This window comes from Erythrolamprus reginae, chromosome 3, assembly GCF_031021105.1.
Source record: "Erythrolamprus reginae isolate rEryReg1 chromosome 3, rEryReg1.hap1, whole genome shotgun sequence".
NCBI lineage: Eukaryota > Metazoa > Chordata > Lepidosauria > Squamata > Dipsadidae > Erythrolamprus > Erythrolamprus reginae.
The window spans coordinates 209,453,663-209,480,420 of NC_091952.1; the positions used below are offsets into that span (position 1 = coordinate 209,453,663).

The 26,758-nt window shown below is 36.7% G+C and overlaps 1 protein-coding gene and 1 long non-coding RNA gene across 2 annotated transcripts in view; one reads left to right on the forward strand and one right to left on the reverse strand.

The window, feature by feature from the left end:
- Positions 1-162: 162 nt before the first annotated feature.
- On the forward strand, positions 163-26,408 carry LOC139164968 (uncharacterized). The gene is made up of 3 exons (XR_011558721.1): positions 163-186; positions 12,338-12,463; positions 26,173-26,408. It is a non-coding gene; the product is annotated as an uncharacterized lncRNA (long non-coding RNA).
- The window catches only part of ST18 (ST18 C2H2C-type zinc finger transcription factor), a 64,190-nt gene continuing 53,005 nt past the window's right edge, over positions 15,574-26,758 (reverse strand). The window contains exons 12-18 of the mRNA XM_070747744.1: positions 26,301-26,363; positions 26,139-26,219; positions 24,353-24,574; positions 23,649-23,737; positions 20,789-20,892; positions 17,512-17,655; positions 15,574-15,862 (exon numbers count right to left, since the gene is read on the reverse strand). Of these exons, the coding sequence (XP_070603845.1) occupies positions 15,722-15,862; positions 17,512-17,655; positions 20,789-20,892; positions 23,649-23,737; positions 24,353-24,574; positions 26,139-26,219; positions 26,301-26,363 (844 nt within the window). The 3' untranslated portion in view covers positions 15,574-15,721. The remainder of the gene's footprint in view (positions 15,863-17,511; positions 17,656-20,788; positions 20,893-23,648; positions 23,738-24,352; positions 24,575-26,138; positions 26,220-26,300; positions 26,364-26,758) is intronic.

Below are 26,758 nucleotides of genomic sequence, written 5' to 3' on the forward strand. Positions count from 1 at the left end.
TGACCCTATCTCTGGGAAGGAGGCGGAGTCGATGCATCCTTCCTTCGGACTGGACGCCTGGTTGTTGCGTCGCCTATGCAAGCGGAATGGCTCCGCCCCGCAACTCCACGACCAATGAAGAGAGAAAAAGAGTGTTGCGTCAAAAGAAGAAAAAAAAGATAACGTCAATAAAGCAGCCAATAGCAGGTGAGAAATTTTTAGGCTTTGTTTTGTTTTGTTTTTTTAACTTAGCCTGTCAAATAGCAGCTCTTCGGACGAAGATCGGGGAGTGATAACTTGTGAATGGAATCTATTTGTTGAAAAATAGAAAATGTGATGCAGTAAGCATTATTAAATTTAGTATAGCACGGAAAAGTAAGAGCTGATCTTATGCTATCATCTAAAAAATAGAGAGGTTATTTGCTTGTATTATTTTTGCTTTTGTTATCATACCAGGATCGTCCCAGGGTCCCCTAAAATCTCTTTCCATGACTGTAGATTTACATACTTATCTTATGCTAATTAGTGTGCTCCCTTTCCTGCTGGGTCTTATGCTTTCAAGGACAAAAATATATATTTAAAGGGATTTTAAAAAGATGTTTCTCCATGATTCAAAACCAATTGTATGTTAGTAAAGCTGCCATTAAAAGCATATGAGTGGAGAACATTTTTAAACTTGTCAAATTTCTTCATATTAAGCATATTCGCCTAGAGGTTAAATACTAGAATAGAATAAAATAGAATAAAGCAGAGCAGAATAGAATAGAATAATGTATTGTCCAAATGTGATTGGACACACAAGGTGCAATTTAGTGCATATGCTCTCGGTATACACGAAAGAAAATATACATTTATCGAGAATCATGACAAATGCCCTATGAATTACAAGTTTCATACTTAGTCTCATTTAAATCCATCATATATCAAATGACAGATACCTTTGTTTAGTGTATCAAACAAATATGAATTGAAAACATTGCCAGACTATGTAAAATACAATATCAAACTCGATATTTTCTTGAATGCATATTTTCTAGAGTTATATCCACTTCAATGTTATATCCACTTTAAAGGTCAAGAGAATACTGTACTACATTTATTTTATATATGTTTTATAATATTGTATTATATGCCAATCCTTAGGATAGCATGTCTAACCAAGTGACATTTAGTTTCCTCAGACCATGACATCTTTTTTCAGTTGGATGGGGTATTTGCCCCATTAATATTCATTATTATATATTCTCCATTTTTAAACATTTTTAAATAAAGTCCTATACAGTCACAACATTTAGCAGTTTGAAAGTTGTTTGTAAGCAGGTTCTGGTCTGTAGATGCCTGATAGGTTTTACCAGATGTTAACTAACTTTCAATTTTACCTTCTTATAGTATGTTGCTAAACTATTAGGTAATTAGTGGGTGTTGACCAGTCAGATGTTTCAATTAAAATATATGCAATCTTCACCTAGTGCTTGATCTTCCTAGTTCATTTTTGCTGTTATTACATTTTCAACTTCTTTTTTAGTCTTATCTACATCTTTTATCTATGCTGCATTCTTGTATTTATTTGGATTGTCCCACAGCTACATCCAGAACTACACTGTTTTTTTCTTGTCAGGTGTTGACTAGTTCGTCTCAATCCCCATGGATAGTTTGACTCAAATTGGAGATTCTACCTATAATTTTATTTTATTTTATTTTTATTTGTTAAGTACATATTTGTTATATGCATAGATATAACATTGTTTATAAACATAAGATGGGTACTGATAAGAGGGAACAATTGGACAGGGATGGTAGGCACGCTGGTGCACTTATGTACGCCCCTTAATGACACAATTCTATCTTTGCATCTGCTGATTTTTTTTTTTTTATAGTTGTTACTTGTTGCTTTATTATTTTCAGTGCTTACTTAATGTTCCTTGCTTCTGGTTGATGTTTCATTGTCAGATATTCTTTGGGTTTTAAAAAATTTGTTCTAGCTTGCTTGAATCTGATTTAAATATGCTGACCTGATCTTCCATTTTGGTGGATCAGTCACTTTGCTAAAATGTCTGTTTTATCTCCACTAAAATTAAAATTAATCTGTCATTTGCCTTCCCATGAAAGCCCAATTTAATTGCTGCTAGGGTAAAAGTATGAATCCTCTATCAATAAAAGAAGGATTCTAGTATCCAGTTTCTTGAAGGAATAAAGGTGTATTTCAATGCACATTTCAGTATGCTTTGAAAATATATTTCATAATTTTGGTCCACAAATTTATTTCCCATTTGCAATGCTGCCAGAGAGACAGCTCCTATAGGAATTGGGCCTTAATTGTCATTTATCACATCAATAAATTTGATAAATAAAAATCCTTCACCAAAATCCCGTATTCTATATCAGAAAAGACTGATAATTTATCTTTGGCTGTCAGAGAACTCCGTTACCTTGAGCTTTCTAAGTCTTTAATATTCTGCTGAAGGTTTATTAATTGTTTCATTAATTGAGCAAAGGCCAATTTATGGATTAAGAAACTATTAAATCACATGATTTCCATATTCCTGATTTTTCGTTGAGGGGTAGGAGGATCACCTTGATCTTCTTTCAATGACTGGTCATCCTCAGCATAATACTGACTGCTTTTATCTTAACAAAAATAGTACATTAAGAGTAATTCTATAGCAGAGTACAGGAAAACCACAGACCTCTTAACCCATTCAATATAGCAATGAATTTGTCTTGATCATTCCAAGACAATTTGTGGGAATCTATTAAACATTCTTCCTTTGAAACAACCAGGTCTTCTACTAGCTGTGGTTTATTTTTTATCCATTATTCTTATTGTTCCTTTGGCAAATTAATGATCTTATTATTAGATAAATATATGCTAAATTATCTTGAATAGAGATTTTGACATTGTGTTTTATGACAAAAGGTTACCTGTAATATTTTCATAACAACAGACTGGTGAGATGTGATGGACTTGTAAAAACATGTTTCAGTTTGTACACATATATCTCTTGCTTTAGTGAAAGTGCAAGTTCCTCTGGAACAGAGCTGTCAAGCTCGTAGCTCGAGGGTCAAATGCGTCATGCACTTGCCATGCCCATGCCTGGTTTAGCGAAGGGAAAAAAGTTTGTGATACATCACGCCCCGACGCCATGATGATATGAGCTTGACACCCCTGCTTTAGGACTATTTGAATACTGTTTCCCAAACTCAAAATCTTTAGTCTCATTTCATTAATTCTCATCTAGTGAATTGATATATTAAGAAATCAGGTTGACATAACTTGGATGTTGTTGAAGACAGCTCTAGTTAGAATATCCTGTAATTTTGCGGGGTATAATTTTATAGTACTGTATTAAAAGGCCTTCATATTGTCTATCTCTTTAAACTCTCAGATGACTCATCAATCAGTTAAAGAACACGGGAAATTAGTCTTGAGTCTGAAACAATATAATCCAGGTCTAATACAGTCAAACAGTAGATTTCAATACTTTTCCCCACAAATTTGCCTTACAGGCTTGAGGATAACCATCCTAATACAGAGAATGGCCATAGTAATCTATTTCTAAGGTAACTTGTTTCTAAAGTTAGTGGGAAATAATTTAGTTGTAGTGGCCATGTGGGAAAACATTTCTCTCCTGTTCTATTCTGTAGTATTATGGGTTAAGTAATCTCTAGTTTTTGAAATAATTTAACTAGGAAAAAGGTATTGTGACTATGTCAGTGATGGCGAACCTTTTTTTCCTCAGGTTCCAAAAGGGTGAGCTTGTGTGATAGCACACACACATGTGACCACACCTATAATGCAATGCCCTCCTACTGTGCATATGCCCTAACACACACACCCTCCTGATGCTCTCTCTCTGCACATGTGTGCAGGGCTCAGTGAAGCCTCCGGACCCTGTAGATGGAGGAAAATAGATTCCAGTTGATGTCTCCAGAGCCTGTGGATGGCAAAAAAACAGACCCAATGGCCCAACTGGAAGTTTGGACCATTTTTCACCCCCTCCAAATTTCAGGAAAGCCTCCTGAAGCCTGAGGAGGGTGTCAAATGGCCCAATAGCCTAACCGGAAGTTTGCTACCGGACTTCTGGTTGCAATGATGGGCTCCTATGGGAACGGTCAGGAATGCAGTTCCAGTAGCAAAATTTGGAGCTCCACCCCAGAGCACCCCATTTGCACTGAAAGATGTTGAAACAAAATGCATAAGTCATGCCCACAGTGTGGTAGTAAAAATTTTGGTAGCCCATCACTGGCCTGTTGAGTCTGTTTTTTGCTATCCACACATACCGGAGGCTTTCCTAAACCCCGGGGAAGGCCAAAATGACCTTCCCTTGCCCTCTGGAATGCCAAAAATTAGCCAGTCAGCAGCTGATATAGGACAATATCTTGTATTCCCTCAGATATGGCTATACATGCCACCTGTGGCACACGTGCCATTGGTTCGCCATCATGGGACTATGTGATATTTTATGATTTCAAGGGCATGGGAAAACTTTATTAAAGCATGGACTCATTATCCTGTCTTTCAAGGTGATTAGGATTACCTTTTACCTCAAAGAGACATTAATTACGTCCTTGACTTACTCAGTCAACCCTTTTAGCTCAATTAAAGTAGCCAGGGTGTATCTCAGACATAAAGAACTTCCAAGAAACTATTTTTAAAATGGAAATAAAATTATTTCCACAAAGTCCTTGAACGAAAAATGGGAGTTCTGTTCAGTGAAGGAGAAAATATTTTATTAACAATGGTCAGTTTTGTTTGCTTTCAAAGAAAGATGTTTAATTTACTTTTTTTGCATTTGCATTAGTTTTTGCTGAAAACTGCCACCCTCATTGTTTTGGGATTTGTTTGTATGTTGTTTGTCTTGTCTCTAGAAATGCTGCTGGAGGAGTGGGATCTGTGTGAATCACTTTAGTGATCTATTTATCAAATTTGTTACAAATTTGCATATGGTATCAGTTTTTCAAATTTCATCTACTGCCTAGTGCTTAGCTATCAAATTAAACTAATACTGTTTAAGAAATAGTAAAAATGTACACAACAGGTGTTAATTAATATGTGCCTGTCATGCTTTAAAAAACCCCAAATCCTGTTTAAAATTCTGTTTAGATATAAGTGAGGGCAGGTAGTAGTACTTGGTTCATAGCAGATATTGTCTTTTTAATATTTTATTTAATATTAAAGAATGGAAGTTTGTGTATCACAGGCCATGTAAAGATTCATACGTTAAATTGAAAAATTATTTTTCCCTGTTAGCTTTTAAATGCAATAACTTTAGTAAATATTTCAAATGGCACTTACACATTTGAATTGATATATTTTGAGTGCATGGCAATAAGGCCAAGTGCTTATTTCAGAGTTCAAAAAAATCTTATTTTCGAGGAAACACTAGATAGATATATAGATAGATAGATAGATAGATAGATAGATAGATAGATTATAGAGAAAGAGAGAGGGAGAGAGAGAGAGAGAGAGAGAGAGAGAGAGAGAGATCGTGTTTCCCAAAAATAAGACAAGGTCTTATTTTCTTTTGACCCCCAAAATAAATACAGTACTTGGCTTTATCTTCAGGGAGGTTTTATTATCTTTGAAGTGTAGGAGGCGGTGAGCGTAGTCACTTCATAGCTGCTTCTTTGTTGTACTGCTGTGGCAGCTCAACACAGCTGCTTGTCAGCTGTTCTACCCCGAGGCCATGTTTCCTAGGACTGTGCACCATGCCTTTGTACTGGCCATGCCGCTTTGACTAGATGTTCCTTCGCCACCGTCACCTCTTGTTCTTCGCTAATGGTTTTTGTAGCAGCCATTAGTGGGACAGAAGGGGTACGGTCAGGGGTGGGCTGCTGCCCGGACGGGGGGGGAACGCAGTGGGGTAGCGAAAATGGAGCTCTGCCCCAGAGCACCCAATGTGCACTGAAAGAAGAAAGAAATTTAGGGCATCCTTCATAAGCCAGTGTGGTACCCTGTTTCCCTGAAAATAAGACAGTATCTTATATTAATTTTTGTTCCCAAAGATGTGCTACATCTTATTTTCAGGGGATGTCTTTTTTTTAAATGAAGAATAATTCACATTTATTGCTGAACAAAAAAAATGAATATTATATACTGTACAGTAGTTGTCATCACAAACCAGCATAACCCATGAATCCTATCAAGAATTTCTTACTACTACCGTATCATTATTTCCATGTACAACAAGGATACTTTCTTCAAATATATGTTATATATGTTCTGTTTGGGAATGCTAAGAAACGAAACTTCTCCTACGTCTTACTTTTGGGGGATGCCTTATATTGGGGAATTCTACGAAACCTCTCTTATGTCTTACTTTCTGGGGTGACTTATTTTCGGGGAAACAGGGTAGTAAAAAGTTTGGTAGCCCGTCACTGGGTATGGTGGTTAAGATTGCGGGAGCGCATGCGGGTTGCATGGGCATGTTCCTCCTCATTTCCCACCCCCCTTCCTCTCCTCTTCACCTCATGTTGTTTGTGTGGCAAGCAACCAGAGGAAATGGCCGCGCTGTGCATGCAATTAAACATTTTTGGAAGGACTTATTTTGTGGGGAGGGCTTATTTTACAACACGTGCTCAAAAGCCTGATTGGGCTTATTATCCGGGAACGCCTTATTTTCAGGGAAACACCAGATATAATTTATACATTGCATACTGCACATAACCTAGGTAACATATTTTCCAAATAATAATAAACAAAGTCATGACAAACAAAAACTATTCAATGTGCTGCACATTTACCTTACTACCTGTCACCACAGGCATCTGTTCCTAACCATAGAGATGTCAAAATATATGTGACTCATCTACATATATCCTGTGCCCTGGAGCAGTTGCCTCTGATTAAGGAGTGTTTTTATGACTTCTAAATTTGGGTAGCCTATGCTTGAGTAAAGTAAAATCTTATTTTCAATCTCCCACCCTCACAGCTTCTGAGTTTGCAGGAGTGGCAGGCTCTCAATGTCTCCCCCACTTACTAGGGCAAAGAATCAGGCAGATTCTACCTGGATCAATTTTTTTTCAAGGTTCAAAAGTCCTGGAAATTTATAAGATTGTTTAGATGAATTTATTAAGAAGCCACGCGATAGTCAGTGTAGTCCCACAGCATCAGTCTTGTTCTATTATGACGATTCTAACTTATCATCATTCTCACAGCTGTATCTTTTACCAGCTGTAGCTCCCAGTATCTTTTCATAAGTAGTCCCATATAGAATGGATTGCAGTAATCTAACATATGATCTGTTAAATTTGTGGTCATTTTTGACAATTTTGTATGCTTCTAGATTCCTGAAATATTGTGAAAGCTATGCTATTTTTCTGTTCTAATCCACCACAAGCTTCTTTACTGTATTCAGTGGGAAAATATACCCCAATTTAAGCATTAATGTCCCAATACAATTGCTTTTAAGTGTAAGTAAATATATCAGGAAACCCAGGTTTATAGTACATTAAATACCCAAATGTGATCAAACTTGCTTTCTCATTTTCTGAAGCTGAATTGTTCTGTTTTAATTATGCAACATAGCAAGCCTTTGTGGCTTTATATCTTCAAAAACAGAGCAAGATGTGGAACGTTAACTCCTTCCTCTTTCCCCTACATAATTTATAATAGGAAAACAATGATGTTGTGGGGAATCCAGCACTCTGTTGAAACACAGTTAAGAAAACTGTGAGCAAAATAAATTTTCTTTGACAATTTCAGCTGTTAAAAATCTCTGCTCTCTGAAGATAAGTGACTCTTTTCTGTTCAGTTATCTTGACACGAATAGATAATAGAAGTAGATATCATTAACAGTAGGCACTTCAAGTGTTTTAAATGCTCTTGAAGAGTTTAACGTATAAGAATAGTTACTTCCTTTTTTGTGTTGCATTCTTGTTTTCTCATCTATTTTGAGTTTCCTTTGTTGTAAGGATGTTTCAAATGAGGTGTAAGAATGCACAAGGTTAAATAGAAAAGATAAAGAGAATTTGGGTTTTTATCCTCTTATTCCATCTAGTAAGTAAGTGATGTTGGTAATAGAGTATTTATGCTTCTGAGTCATTCAGTGGTCCTCACCTTACCATCTCAGATTTTGATTAAATTTGGCACATAGTTTCTTTATGATATCAAACTATGCTGTGCAAAATGTTAGTTTAAAAGACTAAAAATTGGGAGTTCTAGGAGACCTCAAGTAAAGGGTTGCAAAATGCGGAGTCAGCAAAAATGACATTTTGGGCCAACTTCCAGAAGCTGTAAACGCAGCAGTTTCAGTAGTATGTTGGAGATATTTGGAGAACCTCCACACCTTGTAAGGCTTTATAAACTGGCAAGACCCTATATACCTAGTCCTCTTACTTTTTACATGCTTCAGGCTCAAACTTTGCAAAAAAAAAAAAACAACCCTCAAAAATGAATTTACAGCAATCTTCAGGCTGCTGTAGTTTCAAAACTACTTGGCCTTTCAGGTTGATTTATGGCAGGTGTACTAAGCACACAGCTGCAATTGGGACTTCCAATTTGCAGCACTTCCCTTCAAATTGTTGAAAAAATATAAGAGTTCAAAGTTGTATTTAATGGTTTTTTGCCAAATTTTGGCTATCTTTGATGCCCTGCTTGATCATGTGGGACAGCTACTAACCTCTTCAATTTAGCGCCATTAGAAAGAGCAGATTCTCATCTTTAAGAATATATTATTTTAATTTTTACATGATTCGTTTTGTGTTCTCTGTCACAGCCTATGGTACAATGCAATCCTGTTTATAACAAAATTTCATTTTTGGTATCTAATAGAGTTAGTTATTCTGGTTGAAATTTAAATAAATTATTTATATCTTCCAGTTACTACAACAGTTATTTCATATACTAGCTAATTCTTATGATGGAACTCTCAGTAAATTACATTAAACCTAGTAGCTAGAATTTTGTTTGAGTTTCAGAGACTTTATTTTGGAAAAGAATTCTAAAGAACCCAAACTACACTAGTATTTGAAATGTCTTTTAAATACACATTTGATTTAGTGCTTCGCCATAACTAGCACCTTGCTCAAAATATCATTTGTCTTACATTCGGTAATCCAGAGATGATTCTGGGAGTGACAGATATTGTCATTTCATTTTTATATGTTAAAAGAGATGGGATATGTGTGAAATTGCAAATTAGATTTGGGATTTTTTTCCCAAAATACTTGGATGTAAAATGCAATTTCTTCTTCAATACAGGAATTCATTATTTTCTTACAGCAGTGAAATGTATATTCAGCACCACTTCTTAGAGTTAAACTGGAATCAGTGGGACCTTTAAGTGAATGAGTATAGGATTATAGCTCAAGTTATGATTTTTATCAGAGATTTCACACCATATGAAATAGCTAACAGATTCATCACTATTTTCCTCTTAAGTATTTTTCCAAATGGAAGGGCCATCTTTATTTATTTATTTATTTATTTATTTATTTATTTATTTATTTATTTATTTATTTATTTATTTATTTATTTATTTATTTATTTATTTATTTATTAGATTTGTATGCCGCCCCTTTCCGTAGACTCGGGGCGGCTCACAACACAATAAAAACAGTTTATAACAAATCTAATAATTTACAATTTAAAATATTAAAAAACCCCATTATTAAACAGACATACACACAAGCATACCATACATAAATTGTATAGGCCCAGGGGAGATATCTCAGTCCCCCCATGCCTGACGACAAAGGTGGGTTTTAAGGAGTTTGCGAAAGGCGAGGAGGGTAGGGGCAGTTCTAATCTCTGGGGGGAGCTGGTTCCAGAGAATCGGGGCCGCCACAGAGAAGGCTCTTCCCATGGGGCCCACGAACCCACATTGTTTAGTTGACGGGACCCGGAGAAGGCCCACTCTGTGGGACCTAATCGGTCGCTGGGATTCATGCGGCAGAAGGCGGTCTCGGAGATATTCTGGTCCGATGCCATGAAGGGCTTTAAAGGTCATAACCAACACTTTGAATTGTGACCGGAAATGCAGACTGCGGAGTGTTGGTGTAACATGGGCATACCTAGGGAAGCCCATGACTGCTCTTGCAGCTGCATTCTGCATGATCTGAAGTTTCCAAACACTTTTCAAAGGTAGCCCCATGTAGAGAGCATTACAGTAGTCGAACCTCGAGGTGATGAGGGCATGAGTGACTGTGAGTAGTGAATCCCGGTCCAAATACGGCCACAACTGGTGCACCAGGCGAACCTGGGCAAACGCTCCCCTCGCCACAGCTGAAAGATGGTTCTCTAATGTGAGCTGTGGATCGAGGAGGACGCCCACGTTGCGGACCCTCTCCGAGGGGGTCAATAATTCCCCCCCCCCAGTGTGATGGACGGGCAGGTGGGATTGTCCTTGGGAGGCAAAACCCACAGCCACTCTGTCTTATCAGGGTTGAGTTTGAGTCTACTGGCACCCATCCAGGCCCCAACAGCCTCCAGACACCGGCACATCACTTCCACTGCTTCGTTGATTGGACATGGGGTGGAGATGTAAAGCTGGGTATTATCAAATGAAATGATTTATGATAGTAGTCATTTGAAGATGGAGATTAGATTTGTATCAATCAGGATGGTAGAATCCACTGAAATACTATATCATCTGATATAGTAGCAAAGAAAGTGCTAGATAACACTTATTACATGTTACATTAAAAAGAGATCACTATTACTTATTATTGTTTGTGTTGCTAGGATAAAACAGAACTTTTCAAATGTAATGACATTAAATCATACCCCTCTCTAATGAAATAAACTTTTGGTCCTGTTATTTTGTATATCATGAAATCTTTCTTGGACTTCTATGGTGACCTTTTAAAAGAACACTATTATAACTTTCGGACAATCTTCCTTTGCTTGAATTTGAATTATAGCTTATTAGAAGTGCCCCCTCCTCCATTTAATAAAATTCAGAAAAAAATAACTGTAAATGTACCTTCTCTTTCTCTATATAATCCAATTTTAAACTCAATTTAAAATTAAATGGTAAGTTTCCCTTAACCTTTTCTAGTGACAATATCTATGGTTTTGTTTTCTATTATGGTATATTTTGCTTACTAATAAAAAAAGGAAATTTATGTGTTATTTATTTGGTGGTAAGTAGTTTACAAACTTATTGAACTACTAATATAACACTTAGAATATGAAGATTATTTTATTGGTAGAAAACTGGTCAACATCTAGTTTTAATTACTGGTACTTATCAGGTTTAATCTAATTTTAATTACTAGTACTTATCAGAGGAGGGAAAACAAATATCTGGTAAAAGTTATTTCTTCAAGAAATGGGAGAAAATTGAACTATTTATTCAGAAGCAGGAGCTTCTTCAGTTTGTTAGAATGTGTACTCAAAAATTCACACAAGTGTACTCAAATTAAGGATAAGCTATCAAGGACCAATTGGTGGATACTTTATCAAATGCTTTGAATGAAATATCCTTGGTTGTTGGAATCAGGTGACAAATTGATACACAAAACCCTCCACAAACTAACTGAGCAAGAGGAAGAGCGGGAATGAGGGTGACGGAAAGCAGCTTTGGTAACTCTGGAAGCCAGAAAAATGATAAAAGATCTTACCAATGGATATAAAACATCTATGCATTCCTATTAAAATGTCAGGTTTTTAAAATGTAAAAAAAAAACAACCCAAAACCCAAACAAATCAAACCAAGATAAATCACTTCACATTTCTTTCTACCTTTAATCTATAAACTGTACAAATCAATAGAAAAACAAACTGAAATCTATTAGGGATTTAAAAAAATAAAATAAAAAACCCTGCACCACTGTGCTTGCATAAGCATTTTAACTCTTAGGCTAATACTTTGTTAAAGTATTTTTTAATTTTAGGACAGCATTCAGTCTTTCGTAGTAGGAGCCTATCAACATGCCGCATCCCGCCTGGGAAATCTTTGTCCACTCTTCCTTGCAAAACCAGTCCAAAACTGTCAGATTGTGACGGCATCTCCTGTGCACAGTCTCTGTGCTGGTTATAATGAAGGATAAAGATGAGACAGCACAAAAACAGGAAAAGGAAATATTTAATGTCTGATATAGTGTATCTCCTCTTAGCTCAAATTGTCTTAACGCTACCTGTCTACACATCCTTTATTGTTATTCAACTCTTCCTAAAGTTTTGTTTGACATTTGTATGGGTATTCCAACACATAATTTACCACAATTTGTCATCTGAGTGATCGCTTAAAAGAAATAAATTAAAGGAGCATATTTACACCTATTCCTACAAATTCTAAAACACTCCTCATTCCTCAAACTCCTTACAAATTTCATCTGACTGATGGAAGATAAGTTAGATACATTTCTGTCTTTTTTTCTATAAGAATCTAACTCTATTTCCTTTCCCCCCCAGATCTTATTTGGACCTCGACGGTCATATCACATTGCTTCTAGGATGACTCAGTCCATTAAGTATGTAGATGAAATCATCAAAACCAGTATAGCATCTGCAAAAGGAAGTTCTGCTCTTCTAAAAGAGGTATTTAATATCAACCTGCATATAGATGGGTTGAGAAGGGCTAAGGAAAAAAATAACGATTTGCCCTGTAATTAAACAAATAAACGAGCCCAAGTCATAGAACAGACATATTTCAATAGACATATTTTTATGTGTGGTCCAACACCCCAGAAACATTTCAGAAATACACACTAGAAGCTTAAGTAATGAAGGTGTAGTAAACTACTAATAGTCTGAATTGATGGGTAATTTTTAATGGCAGGAAAATATGGTCATGTTACTTTGTCCTTCTGGTTTAAATATCATCTAGCAGATTTTCAAAATCTTTTCTTTGATCTTGGGCATAACACTAGAAGTTAGGTAACATTTAGAGGAGGGACACATTTCTGCAGAAAGCAAATTATACATTTGTTGGCATGAGACTTCCTGGGAGCAGTGCTTTAAAAAAGCATCAGGCAACATGCGGAATTTCTTTTTTTAAAAAAAGCCAAATAACTTGTGGAAGCCGTTCCAGTATCCGTTTTTATTTCCTACCATACACCAAATGTACAGCACAGAACACAGTTTTGTTGCTTTGATGTAAGAAATATTAACTGTATGAAGAAACAGTATACAAACTACCCAAAAAATTAAAAAAAAATGCATACATCATTGTCCTTTACAAAAGGCCTAATTTACAGGATAGCTCATCAAAGCAAATTAACCCAGAAAAAGGAAAGAAAGAAAGAAAAAAGAAAGAAAGAATGGGAAGACAGAAAAAGGGAAGAATCACAGCTCACATTACAGAACATCAAATACAAAGAAGGCAAATAAATATGAAGGTACATCTTGAGCAAGAATCCAAACACAGATAAATTAACTGAAAGCCATAGTAAATAATAATAGATTAAAAAGAGATTGCTTAATTTAATTTAAATAAAATATAGAATCATTTTCTTAAAATATTTAGTACATTACTTCTTACGTTTTGTCATGGGTGAATGCCTTTGTATGCCTTAAACTGGCGTCAGCAAATGTCTTATAACAAACGAACAAACTAACAAGTACAATAATTTAATAGCAATTTGGTGATCTAATTTATATTAGCACATACTGTAGCTTTGTCAAATTGTTTTCTTTAAAAAATAAGCACAGCTTCTAAGAACATACAACCCTCCTGTCTAAACTAAGGTCTGAGGGTCAAGCCAGTCCCTCCACACACAAACAGCAAGCCCAACTAATGCCAAAGAGCAATCACAGCATATGGAAATTGAAGAATGACTGAGAGGCAATCTCTGGAGAGGAACACTAGATATTATGAATGAAGACTCTGAGCAGGGTCAAGCCCAGTTGAGATATAATGTTGGCAAATAAAACTAATCATGGCCATTGTAGCACCGAAAAAGTAAAGCCTATGCTGTAGCCATTATAGAGTTTCCACTGAGGCATATGCACATGAGACATGTACGAATGGGTAGAGGCAGTTCAGCTGGTTGCTTGTATTTTCTTTTTTTAAAAAAATTAATGTTTACTGTCTTAAAAGTTGGAGAAGAAATTATTTATTACAGTGTTCCTTCGATTTTCGTGGGGGATGCGTTCCGAGACCGCCCGCGAAAATTGAATTTCCGCGAAGTAGAGATGCGGAAGTAAATACACTATTTTTGGCTATGAACAGTATCCCAAGCCTTCCCTTAACACTCTTAACCCCTAAATTACAATTTCCCATTCCTTTAGCAACCATTTAGATTATTATTCACCAAGTTTATTTATTAAAGTTTATTTTAAAAAATGTTTTTTAAAGGCAGACGAAAGTTTGGCAATGACATATGATGTCATCGGGCGGGGAAAACCGTGGTATAGGGGGGGAAACCGCGAAGTATTTTTTAATTAATATTTTTGAAAAACCGTGGTATAGACGTTCCATGAAGTTCGAACCCGCAAAAATCGAGGGAACACTGTATTATTATCCAACATCCCTAAAATAGATGTTGGATCTTTGTTCAGAGCAGTTACAAAACAGGAACGGGCTCACCCTGGACAAATGTGAGCTTGTTTCTGAGCGAGGGCTTACAGACGGCAACATTTGAAGACCTTCCTGGCCATCATCAGTGGAAACTAAAACTTGCTACCACCCAATTTGAAGTTATGCAAGACTCCAGTATGTACACTAATAACTTCTGGATGTTCTCTATTTTATTCGGTGTAAAAATCATGTTTATCAGCTAAGCCACTCCTAAGATTTACTACCAGTCGATGTTGACAGTACTGCGCTGAATGATAAGTAGTGTTTAATGTCCTTGCTTTGTGATACGTAAAGAATTGTCAACTTGGGAAGCACTTTTCCAATATGAAATTATATTGATAGTGGTAAACAGAACAATGTTTCCACCCCCAGCTTCTGTACTTTGAACCTATCTTATTTGAACAATTAAACAGTTTGATCTTCCTTCATGAATGAACATGAAATTGGTGCAATGAGAAATTATCCTTCAATCAATCCAGTCTTGCCCTGAATGTTTTCAAACAATTGTTTCATGTAGGCTAAGCCGTAGCTGGATCCAGTGGTTTGCTGATTGCTATATTTCATTATTGCTACAAAAGTTCTTGAACTCTTACTGCATGCTGTGCTCAAGACGATTAGCCACTAGAGGGCACCATTCACCTTGGTATCACTGGGTCATTGCCTCTCATGCTATTTGCAAACCCATTTCTTATTTCATTAAAAAAAATTGTTATAAAAAGCAGGATGTGGTGAAAATAAACTAGAATCACAGTTCTGTTATTTTGTTTCTTTCATAGTATTTTTTTTCTTCCTGTACAAACCCAGCACATTATTTAATTTACACTATAACTTTCAGTCTATTTAAAATCCCATTGGAAAATAAATTAACAAACACATTTGTAAAAATATGGCAGGCTGCAAGAAATGCTGTTAAACAATCTTTTCTTTAAAAAAAAATCCATACAGCTATTTGATTGAAAATAAATTAAAAATGTAAAAAAATAGTTACACACACTTTGTACATTCACTTTACAAAAATGAAACAAGTGCAAAACGACAATGGCAACAAAAAGGATTTGTACAGAAATAAATATGTTTGATGATCTAACTCATTGCTGTTAATACAATAGTCTGTTATGTTTCATGTCCTTTTTATGTCAGCTGGAAAAAATAGTGCAATGTTGTAATTAAAAATGCAGCACAGCAACCAATATTTCTAAGCAGTCCAGGTGCTTTTCATGGATTCATCTGGAATTTGCAGCTGCTGAGACCTCCTTGTGCCCAGCAGATCTTCCATCCTACACATGAATACCCTTCACTGCTTGCTTGATACTTTCCAGCAAAGCCTTGCAATCTGGGGAATAGTCCCTTTCCAGATTGCTGTACATATCTGTGAGTGTATTCACGTATGCTTCAAAATTCTGCTCGCTGATAGGGCCCTAAATAAAGGCAAAGGCATGACACAAAACAAAGAAATCAAAGATCAGTGGGATGTTGGCAAGAGCGAGGTTTTTAAAAAAAATCTGTGGACTGCAGACCTGAACCTGACTGAGATGCATGGGGACTGAGTTTTTAAAATCTAATAACTTTTTTTCCCCTGGGGAAATCAATCCATTGGAATCATGTTAAATGGACACCCCTTTTCTCTCTGCCTATCCCTCTTTTCTGTAAGTGTATTCACTTGTAATGCTAGTATACTTGCCATATTGCAAACAAGTAAAAGACTTGTTACAGGCAGATATATGTATTTCTTCATCATCCATGGCTGCTACTCCAAAGATGTCTGTCCAGATATCACAAGGATGTCTGTCCAGATATCACTCCCCCCTTAAAACAATGGGCATATGGAGGCTTAACTGAATTGCGATATGATTCAAGGCAGAGGCAAGTGAATATTTATTTATTTATTTGTTTGTTTGTTTGTTTGTTTAATTTTGTTTGTTTGTTTGTTTTACTCAGGGGCTCTCTGTGTGTATTTAAATCTTTGAATATGCATGGGTGATATGATGATACCACCAGTGGTTCTTTTTTGGGCTACTGGTACAGTATTTATTTACTTCCCTATTTCAAAATGTGGCCTTAGAACCATGGGGAGCCTTTTCTCCTTCTTGCCAACTGATCACTGTCATCTGGTTTGCAGCAGAAGTGGAATTTTATTTCCCTGCTGCCATTAATGGAAGGGGACCAAGTAACTTGGTCTATATTAGTACCCTGCTCATGGGATTGGCAGGGAACAGATGCTGGTTTCCCATTGGTAATGTTGGCAAATAAAAGCAGTGCACGGTATGCCATTGGCAAAGCCAATGTATGTGTATAGGTTCAACCCTTAGATTAGATATTCGAAAAGAAAACTATTATCTATCTTCATGTTAGCTGTGTAACATAGTACAAGTAGTCCTTGACTTGCAACAGTTCATTTAGTGACCATTCAAAGTTACAGCATCACTGAGAAAAGTATTTGTGACCATTCTTAACAACCATTGCAGCATCAGACTGGTCACATGATTAGAATTTGGCTGCTTTACAACTTCAATTTAGGACGGTTGCAATTGTCCTGGAGTTGTGTGATCTGTTTTTGCAACCAACCTTCTGACAAAGAAAGTCAGTGGGGAAGTCAGATTCACTTACTAATTTAACAATTGCAGCGATTCACAAAAGGTCGTAAAATGGGTCAAAACTCACATAACAAATGTTTCATTTAGCAACATAAATGTCCTCAATTGCAGCTGTAAGTCTAGAACAAACTGTATATTTCTTATCTCCCTATAAGATGACTTGCCCCACTCAAAAAATATTATTCTTTTCTATTTAAATATGTCATTATTCTATCTGGAATTGCTAATACAAATTTTTCCATAATGTCACAGTAGGATTAAAATAGAATAGAATTGTTTATTGGCCAAGTGTGATTAGGCACACAAGGAATTTGTCTCCAGTGCATAAGCTCTCACGGTACATACAACAATAGTGATAATGGATTCTGCATCGTGATTTTCCATTTAACAGTCCTGCAAGATGCTACCGTATATTTCTCTAGTCTTGGACTCTTCGAGAAAGTGCAGAATTCTTAGTCGGAAACATACTGTACCATTTGTGGAAGTTGAATGTCGGCAAGGCTGGAGATGAGAGCTTGGCTTAAGCCAGCTAGTTCCTTCAACAGGCTCTCATTATTCTGCTCTATCAGTTTATTCTCTTCTTCTATGGTTTTCAGATTGCTCTCCATTGATGTGATCTGAATCCATAAATAAAAATGGGAGATGGCAGAATGAATAGTTTAGGCTCTTGATATAAAGCTACAACTGCGTATAAGAACTTGCTTTGAAAGACCAAGCAGAGGAGATGCAACCCTTAGGCTCACAAAAGCATGCTAATAATATTCATTTAAAAACGGCTAATTTTAACAACACCATTATTGTTTATTTTTAAAAAATAGAGAAATAGAATTTGTTTGCCACCTGCTTCCATTTCCCATTCCCAACACTTGCACTTATGGAAAGTTGCTTGCCTCCACTCTAAACAGCAACAGAAAACCTTTAGGATGAAAAGAAGAAGTATTTGTTTCCTTGCTTGTTTTTGTGGGAGTTCACAAGTGGATGAAAGGCCCCAGTTTGACAAAACAGGAGAAGGCATAGCAGTTGGTTAAAAGTGCCTGGTTAAAAAAAAGAATTTTGCCATTGGGCATACAGAAAAAGAAGCAAGCAAACTGCTGTTTATATTGCTGAATTTTTTTTTCCTTGCAGCATCCCCGCTGGCTCACTGCAATAATAACAACCTTGGTATTCACACTAGAGCTAGATAAAGCAATGCTGTAGGATGACTGAGATTATAATACTTCTGGTGGTAAAAATAAAAGAAACAGAGCAACCTCTTCGACAAGAAAGGCTAACAAATATATAATCTTGAATGAATGATCAAATTAAATAATCTTAGATTAGGAGCACCAATTAAACCTATACATTCTTTAAAAAATATTTCAGATGATATGAGTCAAGTGAGAGCTAAGTAAAGATTTTGGCTGATCAGTCCATTTTCTTCAGGTTCCACTGGTAATCACAATAAACTGCAAACTTTCCATGAATTTGTCATCATTTTGCAATTCTCACCACTGTTTGCATGCTGCTACAGTGCCAGATTTATGAGTGCAATTATAGGATTGCACATTATGCATTACAAGCAAATCTATATTTAGGTAATATGCCGTATATAGTTAGCATTCCAAAGTTAGAGAGTTAGTCACTCCTTGTGAAGGAGTTAACTATGTGTTACAATGGAAGCATCTTATAACTCTCCTGTGCTCAGGAAGAAAAGAAGGCATTCCATAAGAGAATAGCTCCTGCAAATTGTCTATAGATTCTTTCTCATCATATTTCACTGGAAAGGGGGGCTCAGCACGCAGATTCGAATTAGTGGTCTGCAGATAATCAGGCACAAACCAGATAGGATTTTAAAGGTTATGTCGGTTCTAGAAGCCATTATTTCTGTTTGCTTCAATTGCCACATATTTTAGGAAATTGAGAGGTTTGGGGCTTTTTGTTTTTTGATCAGTAGAAGAACAAATGCCTGCACTGTGTGAAGACTGTTTCCAGTTGAGTGTGAAGATTTGATTTAACCATGTGATGAACTTGTGAGTTTCGGGGCAGGGTTGTGAACTTTCAACTGGGTGGGTAAAACCCTGGAAGCTTTAGATTGGGGTTTTCGCAGATGTGCCAACGTGACATCACTAATAAATTGGAACATTGAAGAACAGCAGACCACATCACTCATGTTTGGGGCACCTGTGGTGGTTCAAGTGCTCTGCCAGCGAAAATGGGCTACCGAGCTCCATTTTCGATTATGATGGCTTCCTGTAACCTGTTGCCAGCAACAAGAGACCTTGGGAGGGCTGGTTGCGGCTCATGCAAGCCCTGCTTTTTAATGCAATGACCTTCTGCAACCATCTGCCAGTGAAAACAGAGCTTGTGAGGGTCACATATACCCTACTAAACTCTGTTTTTGCTTGTAGAGGCACTGCGGGCCACTCCTCCACTGTTTCCAGGGAAGCCCCATGGGCCAGATCTAAGCCCCCTGTGGGCCGAATTTGGCCCACGGGCTTTGAGTTTGACACACCTGATCATTATTATTATTATTATTATTATTATTATTATTATTATTATTATTTAGATTTGTATGCCGCCACTCTCCGCAGACTCGGGGCGGCTCACAACAGTGACAAAAACAATATATACTGACAAATCTAATAATTAAAATCTAAGATCTATACTATAATCTAAGTGTCTGAATCACCACCCAAAGTGAGGAACATGTTTAAACTCTTAATTCCTTTTTCCAGTCCTTTCCTTCTCTTCACATGCTTTCTCATAGCACTTTAAAATACAGTGGTACCTCTTCTTAAGAACTTTTCTAGATAAGAACCAGGTGTTCAAGATTTCTTTGCCTCTACTTAAGAACCATTTTCTATTTAAGAACCCGAGCCCAGAATAATTTCCCAGGAAATTTGAGACCAGCACAAAGGCCTGGCCAGTTTCCTGACATTCCCCCTGGGTTTCTCTCTCTGGCATAGTGTATGGTAGGTAGCCTCGCGCCGGGTGTATGGGAGGCGCATGTTCATCTTCGTAGCCTCAGAATCCCTGTTTTTTTCTTTTTAAGCCTTAAAGTTTTGGATTTTTTAAAATTCCCCTCACCTTATGTTCTTCCTTTGGCAGCGACTGTCCTCCTCCTCTTCTTCATCCTCCCACCCAAATTCCGAGCTTTTATTTCATTCCTAATGGGTTTGCACACATTATTTGCTTTTACATTGATTCCTATGGGAAAAATTGCTTCTACTTAAGAACGTTTCTACTTAAGAACCTGGTCACGGAACGAATTAAGTTCTTAAGTAGAGGTATCCCTGTATTTCATTTTTCTTCTTCCTTCCTTTCCAATAGATCTGGGAAACAAACATTCCTAGACTCAGCCTCAAGCAATACCAACCACTTGCTGTGTCAGGATAGTCAGCATTTTGAAACTCAGCTGGTAGTGCTTGGTGGCAGCCAAGGTCTTAGTGTGGTCCAACCAGGAAGTGGCAGAACATGTGCCAACTGGCAACTAGTACACAGGGAAGTGTTCCTGCGTTGTTCCTGCTGTTACCATCTGCCACTATTGTCCCCTTTTCCTGTACTTCTGAGAATGAGCTGCACACAGAGAATGTCTGTACTGACCTGGTCACCAGTATTCTTCCTTAGCAATGGCCTTCATTTCCCCCCCCCCCCCCCAAACCAAGCTAACTTTTGAAGAGTAGGACACCAGATCCTTTCAAGCACTAAAAGGAGTGGCTGGGGAAAAATATGTATTATTGCTATATCTCAGTGAAATAGTTATGTTCTTACCTGTGTCTGGAGTTTCATCATGTCAGCTTCAATTTTAAGGTTGGATTCATTGAGTTCTTTAATTTCTTCATCCAAATGTCTGATTTCCTGTTCATTCTCTAAACCTGCATAACATTTACTAGTTCAAATCAAGTGTAAAATTTCTTCCTGAAAAGATCCCCATCTGTCCTTAGAAACACTGTGAAATTGAGGCTTAAATTGGTTATATAGCCACCCATTTAACTGGAATCAGAACTAGATACAGTGTTAGCGATTTCATTCCAGACTTATCAGAATCAATATAAAACTCTCTGTTGTGACATGTCAAGGACCGGGAAGTTATGGAGAGCTTCAAAAGGCTCATGCATGTCAATTACATTTCCCAATATTTTCTTCATCTTCCTGCTTTACTACGGATTTAGGTGCCTGTTGTTCAAGAAGTGTTATATCTAATGGGAACAAAGTATTTAATCTATGTATCAATGTCAGTAGGGTGGGAGCAGTACAGACTTCAGGGGGGGGGAGTTGGTTCCATAGAGCTGGGCTGGCCACAGGGAAGGTCCTTCCCCGCGGCCCCACCAACCTGCATTGCTTAGTTGACGGGCTAACCTTGCACGCTCTTATTGGTCTCTGGGAAGTATATGGCAGGAGACGTATAAATCCTTTTAACTGTATAGGTTAGTACCATGTACCAAACAGTTGGGTTTGCAATTTATAAACAAACTAACAATGAATGTTTGTTTTTATTTTTTATTTTTGTATTCTTTTTAAAGTTTATATACTAATAATATATATATTTTACATTTTACAACAGCACGAAGCTTGGAAACTTCAGCCTGATGATGGTGGATGTGATTCCACCGAAACGTCGCATAAACATGCAAAATATTACACAGGGCAAAACCCGAACTCAGAACAATCTACATATATATATATATATATATATGTAGATTGTGTGATATATATGTAGGTGTGGCTAGCTGATGAGGCCTAATAAGGCCGAAATGGATCTATCCTAGTCTCCCTTAATTTTAAAATTCCAGCTAAAAACATTTAACATATATATATATATATATATATATATATATATATATATATATATATATATGAATGTTTGTATTGAAGTATTATAGCTTTAAGAGATAGTGTTGGACATTGCCATAAGAGGGAGCCAGAAAGCATGATTTTCTCTCTCTGCTCTCTCTGTTTTTTCTGCTGATTGATTGTGACTGATGTAGTAAGCTCTGTGTGTTTGATGATAGTTTGATATATTTTGTAAGCTGTAATGTACGTCTGATATGTAAGACAAAGATAGGCTTGCATTATTATTGTTGTATTGAGAGATATTGACTGATTTAAATGTGTATGACCCGACTGTTAAACTTGACTGTGCTATTTCTCAAAAGTAAACACTAATTGAATTTAATGTATCTGTTTTTGTACGGCTTTTGTTTTTGTTTTTGTATCTCCTGGATAACTGTTGGAATCCCACATTTTACTATGTGTATGTCCTTGATAACTCAAAGGGTCTGCACACTCCTTAATAGTATATTTCATTTGTCATTTTCATCTCATCAAGTTTCCGTAATGGCAACAATACCATATATTCCCTCATTTACGTGAATTCACCCTGTTTATTCCTCATACTCTGTGCATCGTGTATAGACATTTGAATCCATTTTGATTGACCCTGTGCCTGACTGCCCCTACTTTTTTGCCACCTGTTTGATTAGTCCACCTGGTATGGCACTCACTATTAAATGCTTGGTTTTGTTTGATAGCAGAACTTACCTGCACACACATCTATGTTGCATGCACTGACAATCCTATTAATTTTAGATTTCTGGGGACAGAAATGTTCTGTATCAATTAATTCTCTGTCCCTGCTGTTCAGTTTACATGTTTATCCAGGAAATGTGTGAATTTAATACCAAGTAACTCAGTCCTTTCTTTGATGGATGCAAACCATTTCTTTTCTACAGTTTTTCATTGGATCAACTGCAGACATCATGACTAATAAAACCAAAGCCTTCCCATTTACAACACTCTTTAATCACAATCTCAAGCACACTAACCCTGAATGAATTATTGCTATTTTTGGTTTGTAGTTATATGATTTGCATATAAATAAAGTGATAAAGTGGTAAATATAAATTTATAATTAATGCAAGTGCATCTATTCATATCATAATTTATTTATTTTATTTATTAATTGGACTTACTGTATATGCCGCCCCTCTCCATGGAGTCATAAACTTCAAAAGCCTTGTAAAGGAAATTCATGATGGCTAATCAAAATTACTGTATGCTACCTATATTCAATATCTATCCTGTTTTCTCCAAAATAAGACATCCTCTGAAAATAAGCCCAATTGGCTTTTGAGTGCATGGCAATAAGGCCAAGCATTTATTTCAGGGTTCATAAGACAGGGTCTTATTTTCATTGACGGTATTGATGGACAACTTAGAACAACAGAGCCGGGGTGATGCAGCAGGAAGAGTGCTTCAGGCCACTGAAGCTGACCGTAGGTCTGTAGGTCAGTGGTTCAAATCTCATCACCGGCTCAAGGTTGACTCAGCCTTCCATCCTTCCGAGATGGGTAAAATGAGGACCTGGATTGTGGGGGCAATATGTTGGCTCTGTTAAGAAGTGCTATTGCTAACATGTTGTAAGCCACCCTGAGTCTAAGGAATAAAAATTGAATGAATGAATGAATGAATGAATGAATGAATGAGTGAACAAACATGTTCCGCATAGATAGTGAGGGAAAATAATACATAATCAAACCCTTTGCAATTATACTAATGTATTGCGCCACAACAGTTCTTATAATTGCCATAAATGAATGGGTAGATACTATATGCAGCCTAAGCTCCTTACCTCCATTTGCTTTCAATTTAACAGTCATTAGTTCTTCAGATATTTTGCCTTTTTTTAAGGCTTGTGCATTCAGGGGACATCCAGACAAACTAAAAAGAACAGGAAAGGGGACTTATATGAAAGTGGAAACATATTTTGATTGCCACAACTCAGCCTCCAACATCTTGTCAGTATAAATCCGTTTTATTGTGCTGTCCATTATGCTCTACCCTTATAATAATGTAAATATAATAGCATTTATTGTGTATGATTTCCAGTGCCATGCCTACAATTGTCTTCTCTTTCAACTCATTGTTCAGTTCTATTATGGCTGTACCTTGATAGCACTTGCTTCAAAGCACCAAATCTCATATTTTTGCACTACTGTTTTACTAATAGGCACACCAGCCACATTCATGCTAAGAAATCTATGACCTTGAAGTCACATTAGAAGATCAACAGAACAAATTATGCACAGCTTATGATGCCCATTCTTCAATGGTCTATAAATATCAGTTCAATGTTTTTATCCTTGGAATAATTTATTGTTATATAGCATGCATAAGTATTCATTAAAGGTTCTAGCCCCAATCATTCCTGAAAGATGAGCTATTTAAAATGCATGAAAAATCAGTTGAATAGGATTGTCAAATAAACAAAACTCCATTGATTTATAGATATTTTCTAAGAGAAGGGGGAAAAGGAGAATAAGAATAAAGAGATACCTTCTGTGAGTGACAAAAACATTATTAACGTGACCCAGCCCATTGCAGCCTGGCAAAGGGCAGTGTGGCAGCTCTTGCTTGTTCAACTTCCAGGATAGTGAAGATCCATTGAGAGGACTTTCCTTCTGTCTCTTGGTAGCCATGGGACAACCCGAAGCTGTGCGATGGGAAGTGTATTTACCTGATACATGACCTTGGCCATCACAGCCGAGCACTGGACATCTGTAGGAACACAAGAAAACTGATATTTGTTTAAAGATCTCTCTTTAGAGGGAAAATGAATTCAAATTAGCAAAATAATATGCACGTTCTTTTAATGGAAAGCACTTAGCATATTTGATCTCATAAATGACATAAGTCGCCAGAGCTATAATGTGGGTTAGAAACAAAGAAACATAGAAGACTGACGGCAGAAAAAGACCTCATGGTCCATCTAGTCTGCCCTTATACTATTTCCTGTGTTTTATCTTACAATGGTTATATGTTTATCCCAGGCATGTTTAAATTCAGTTACTGTGGATTTACCAACCACGTCTGCTGGAAGTTTGTTCCAAGGATCTACTACTCTTTCAGTGAAATAATATTTTCTCACGTTGCTTTTGATCTTTCCCCCAACTAACTTCAGATTGTGTCCCCTTGTTCTTGTGTTCACTTTCCTATTAAAAACACTTCCCTCCTGAACCTTATTTAACCCTTTAACATATTTAAATGTTTCGATCATGTCCCCCCTTTTCCTTCTGTCCTCCAGACTATACAGATTGAGTTCATTAAGTCTTTCCTGATACGTTTTATGCTTAAGACCTTCCACCATTCTTGTTTCTATGTTGCTTTGGAACGAGTGTCCTGTGTTAACCCACATTATATCTTGGCATTTTCTGTGAACTCAACTTTGTGTTAACCCATTCATTGCAAGTTAGTCTACCAGAGCCACTTTAAAAGATTTAAAATATCCAACGACATTTGAGACTTGACAGTTATTACATTTATCAGCATCTGAAACTGCATGGATAATTGCAAATCATAAACTTAGGGTAGGAAAAAAATGCTAAGATTAGATTCAGGGAAAGGCATAGAAATGTTCCTGCATTAAACCTTTTTTGCAATATGAGGAATATTGGTGTTAATTGAAACCATAGTTTTTGTAACTTTATTTCAGTTTGTTATTATATATGCATGCATATGTTAGTGAGATCAACTGAAGTGCGTTTTGTGAATGTGAGAAATATCTATAGAATCTAAGGCCTAGATAGATACAAAACACTCTTATTAGAGTACTAAACTTCCGACCTTTTGGACAGCAGACCTTGCCAGAAAAGCAAACAGTACAATAACATGTTTACATCCTGTATCAGAGATGAAGAAATCCTATTTTTTAGGCCAAGAAACATTCATAAAGGCAGGACAACAACTTGATGGATTAATCTAGAGAGTTCCGAGGAACTATGATGAAATTGGATGCAAGACAACCCCATATATGGGCAGGAAGAAGGGGGTGTAAACCAGACATGAAAATTCTATATAAGATGATTCTTGAAGTTAGGTACTTTACCTTTTGAGGTTAACGGGTATTTTTCCCGTGACTTCTTTTGGTCCCTGTATGATACTATATAATCATGCTAGCATCTTTAAGATCTTTATGTTATGATAGATATATATTATGTTTGATATATGTTTCTATGATATATATATATATCATGTGATTAATAAAGTTTTTTAGCTTTTATTCTCTTGGTCTGGGGAATTTGTCTTACAGTGAATTACCACAAAACTTTGGAAGATTACTTACTTAAGTTCAGGATCTTCTTTCTCTTCCTTTGTAGGAGTCACTTTCAGACCACTTTTCCTGGCCCGAGGACAGCCAGACAAACTAGAGAAAAGTATGCAAAGCAGTTTATTTCTCTTCCTGGCTTCCTAATCTTTTACTTTTGAATAAGTAAAGGGTCAGTACCTTCTGTGAGAAGCATAATTTCCCGTCACGTGACCAGAGCCATCACATCCAGGGGTGGGGCACCTATCAAACAAGATCCAGAAAAAAAGAAGAAACATTTAAATGAATCCTACCTTGTCAATTTTACTTTCTTGCTTTGCAATTTTGCTACTTCATGGTGAAAATCCAGAAAATGCATAAATACCTTATCTCTTAACTTAAAGTTTGAATTATTTTTACTCTGTGAAAAAAACATTTATATGTATTTTTAAAAATCCCTGAGTGGTACATGTCTTTCTCAATCTTGGGGATTCTGCCAGAGGCCTGAGAGTTTGAAGGTTCTACATGGTATTTTATCCATTCCTAGCACTGCATGAATTTGGAGAGAAAGCTTTGATCTTCTTCCTGAAATCCTGTTAGAATCATTGTTCCAGTTTGGCAGCCCTAAAATGCTTCTATAACCACAGGGGGCCATTCGG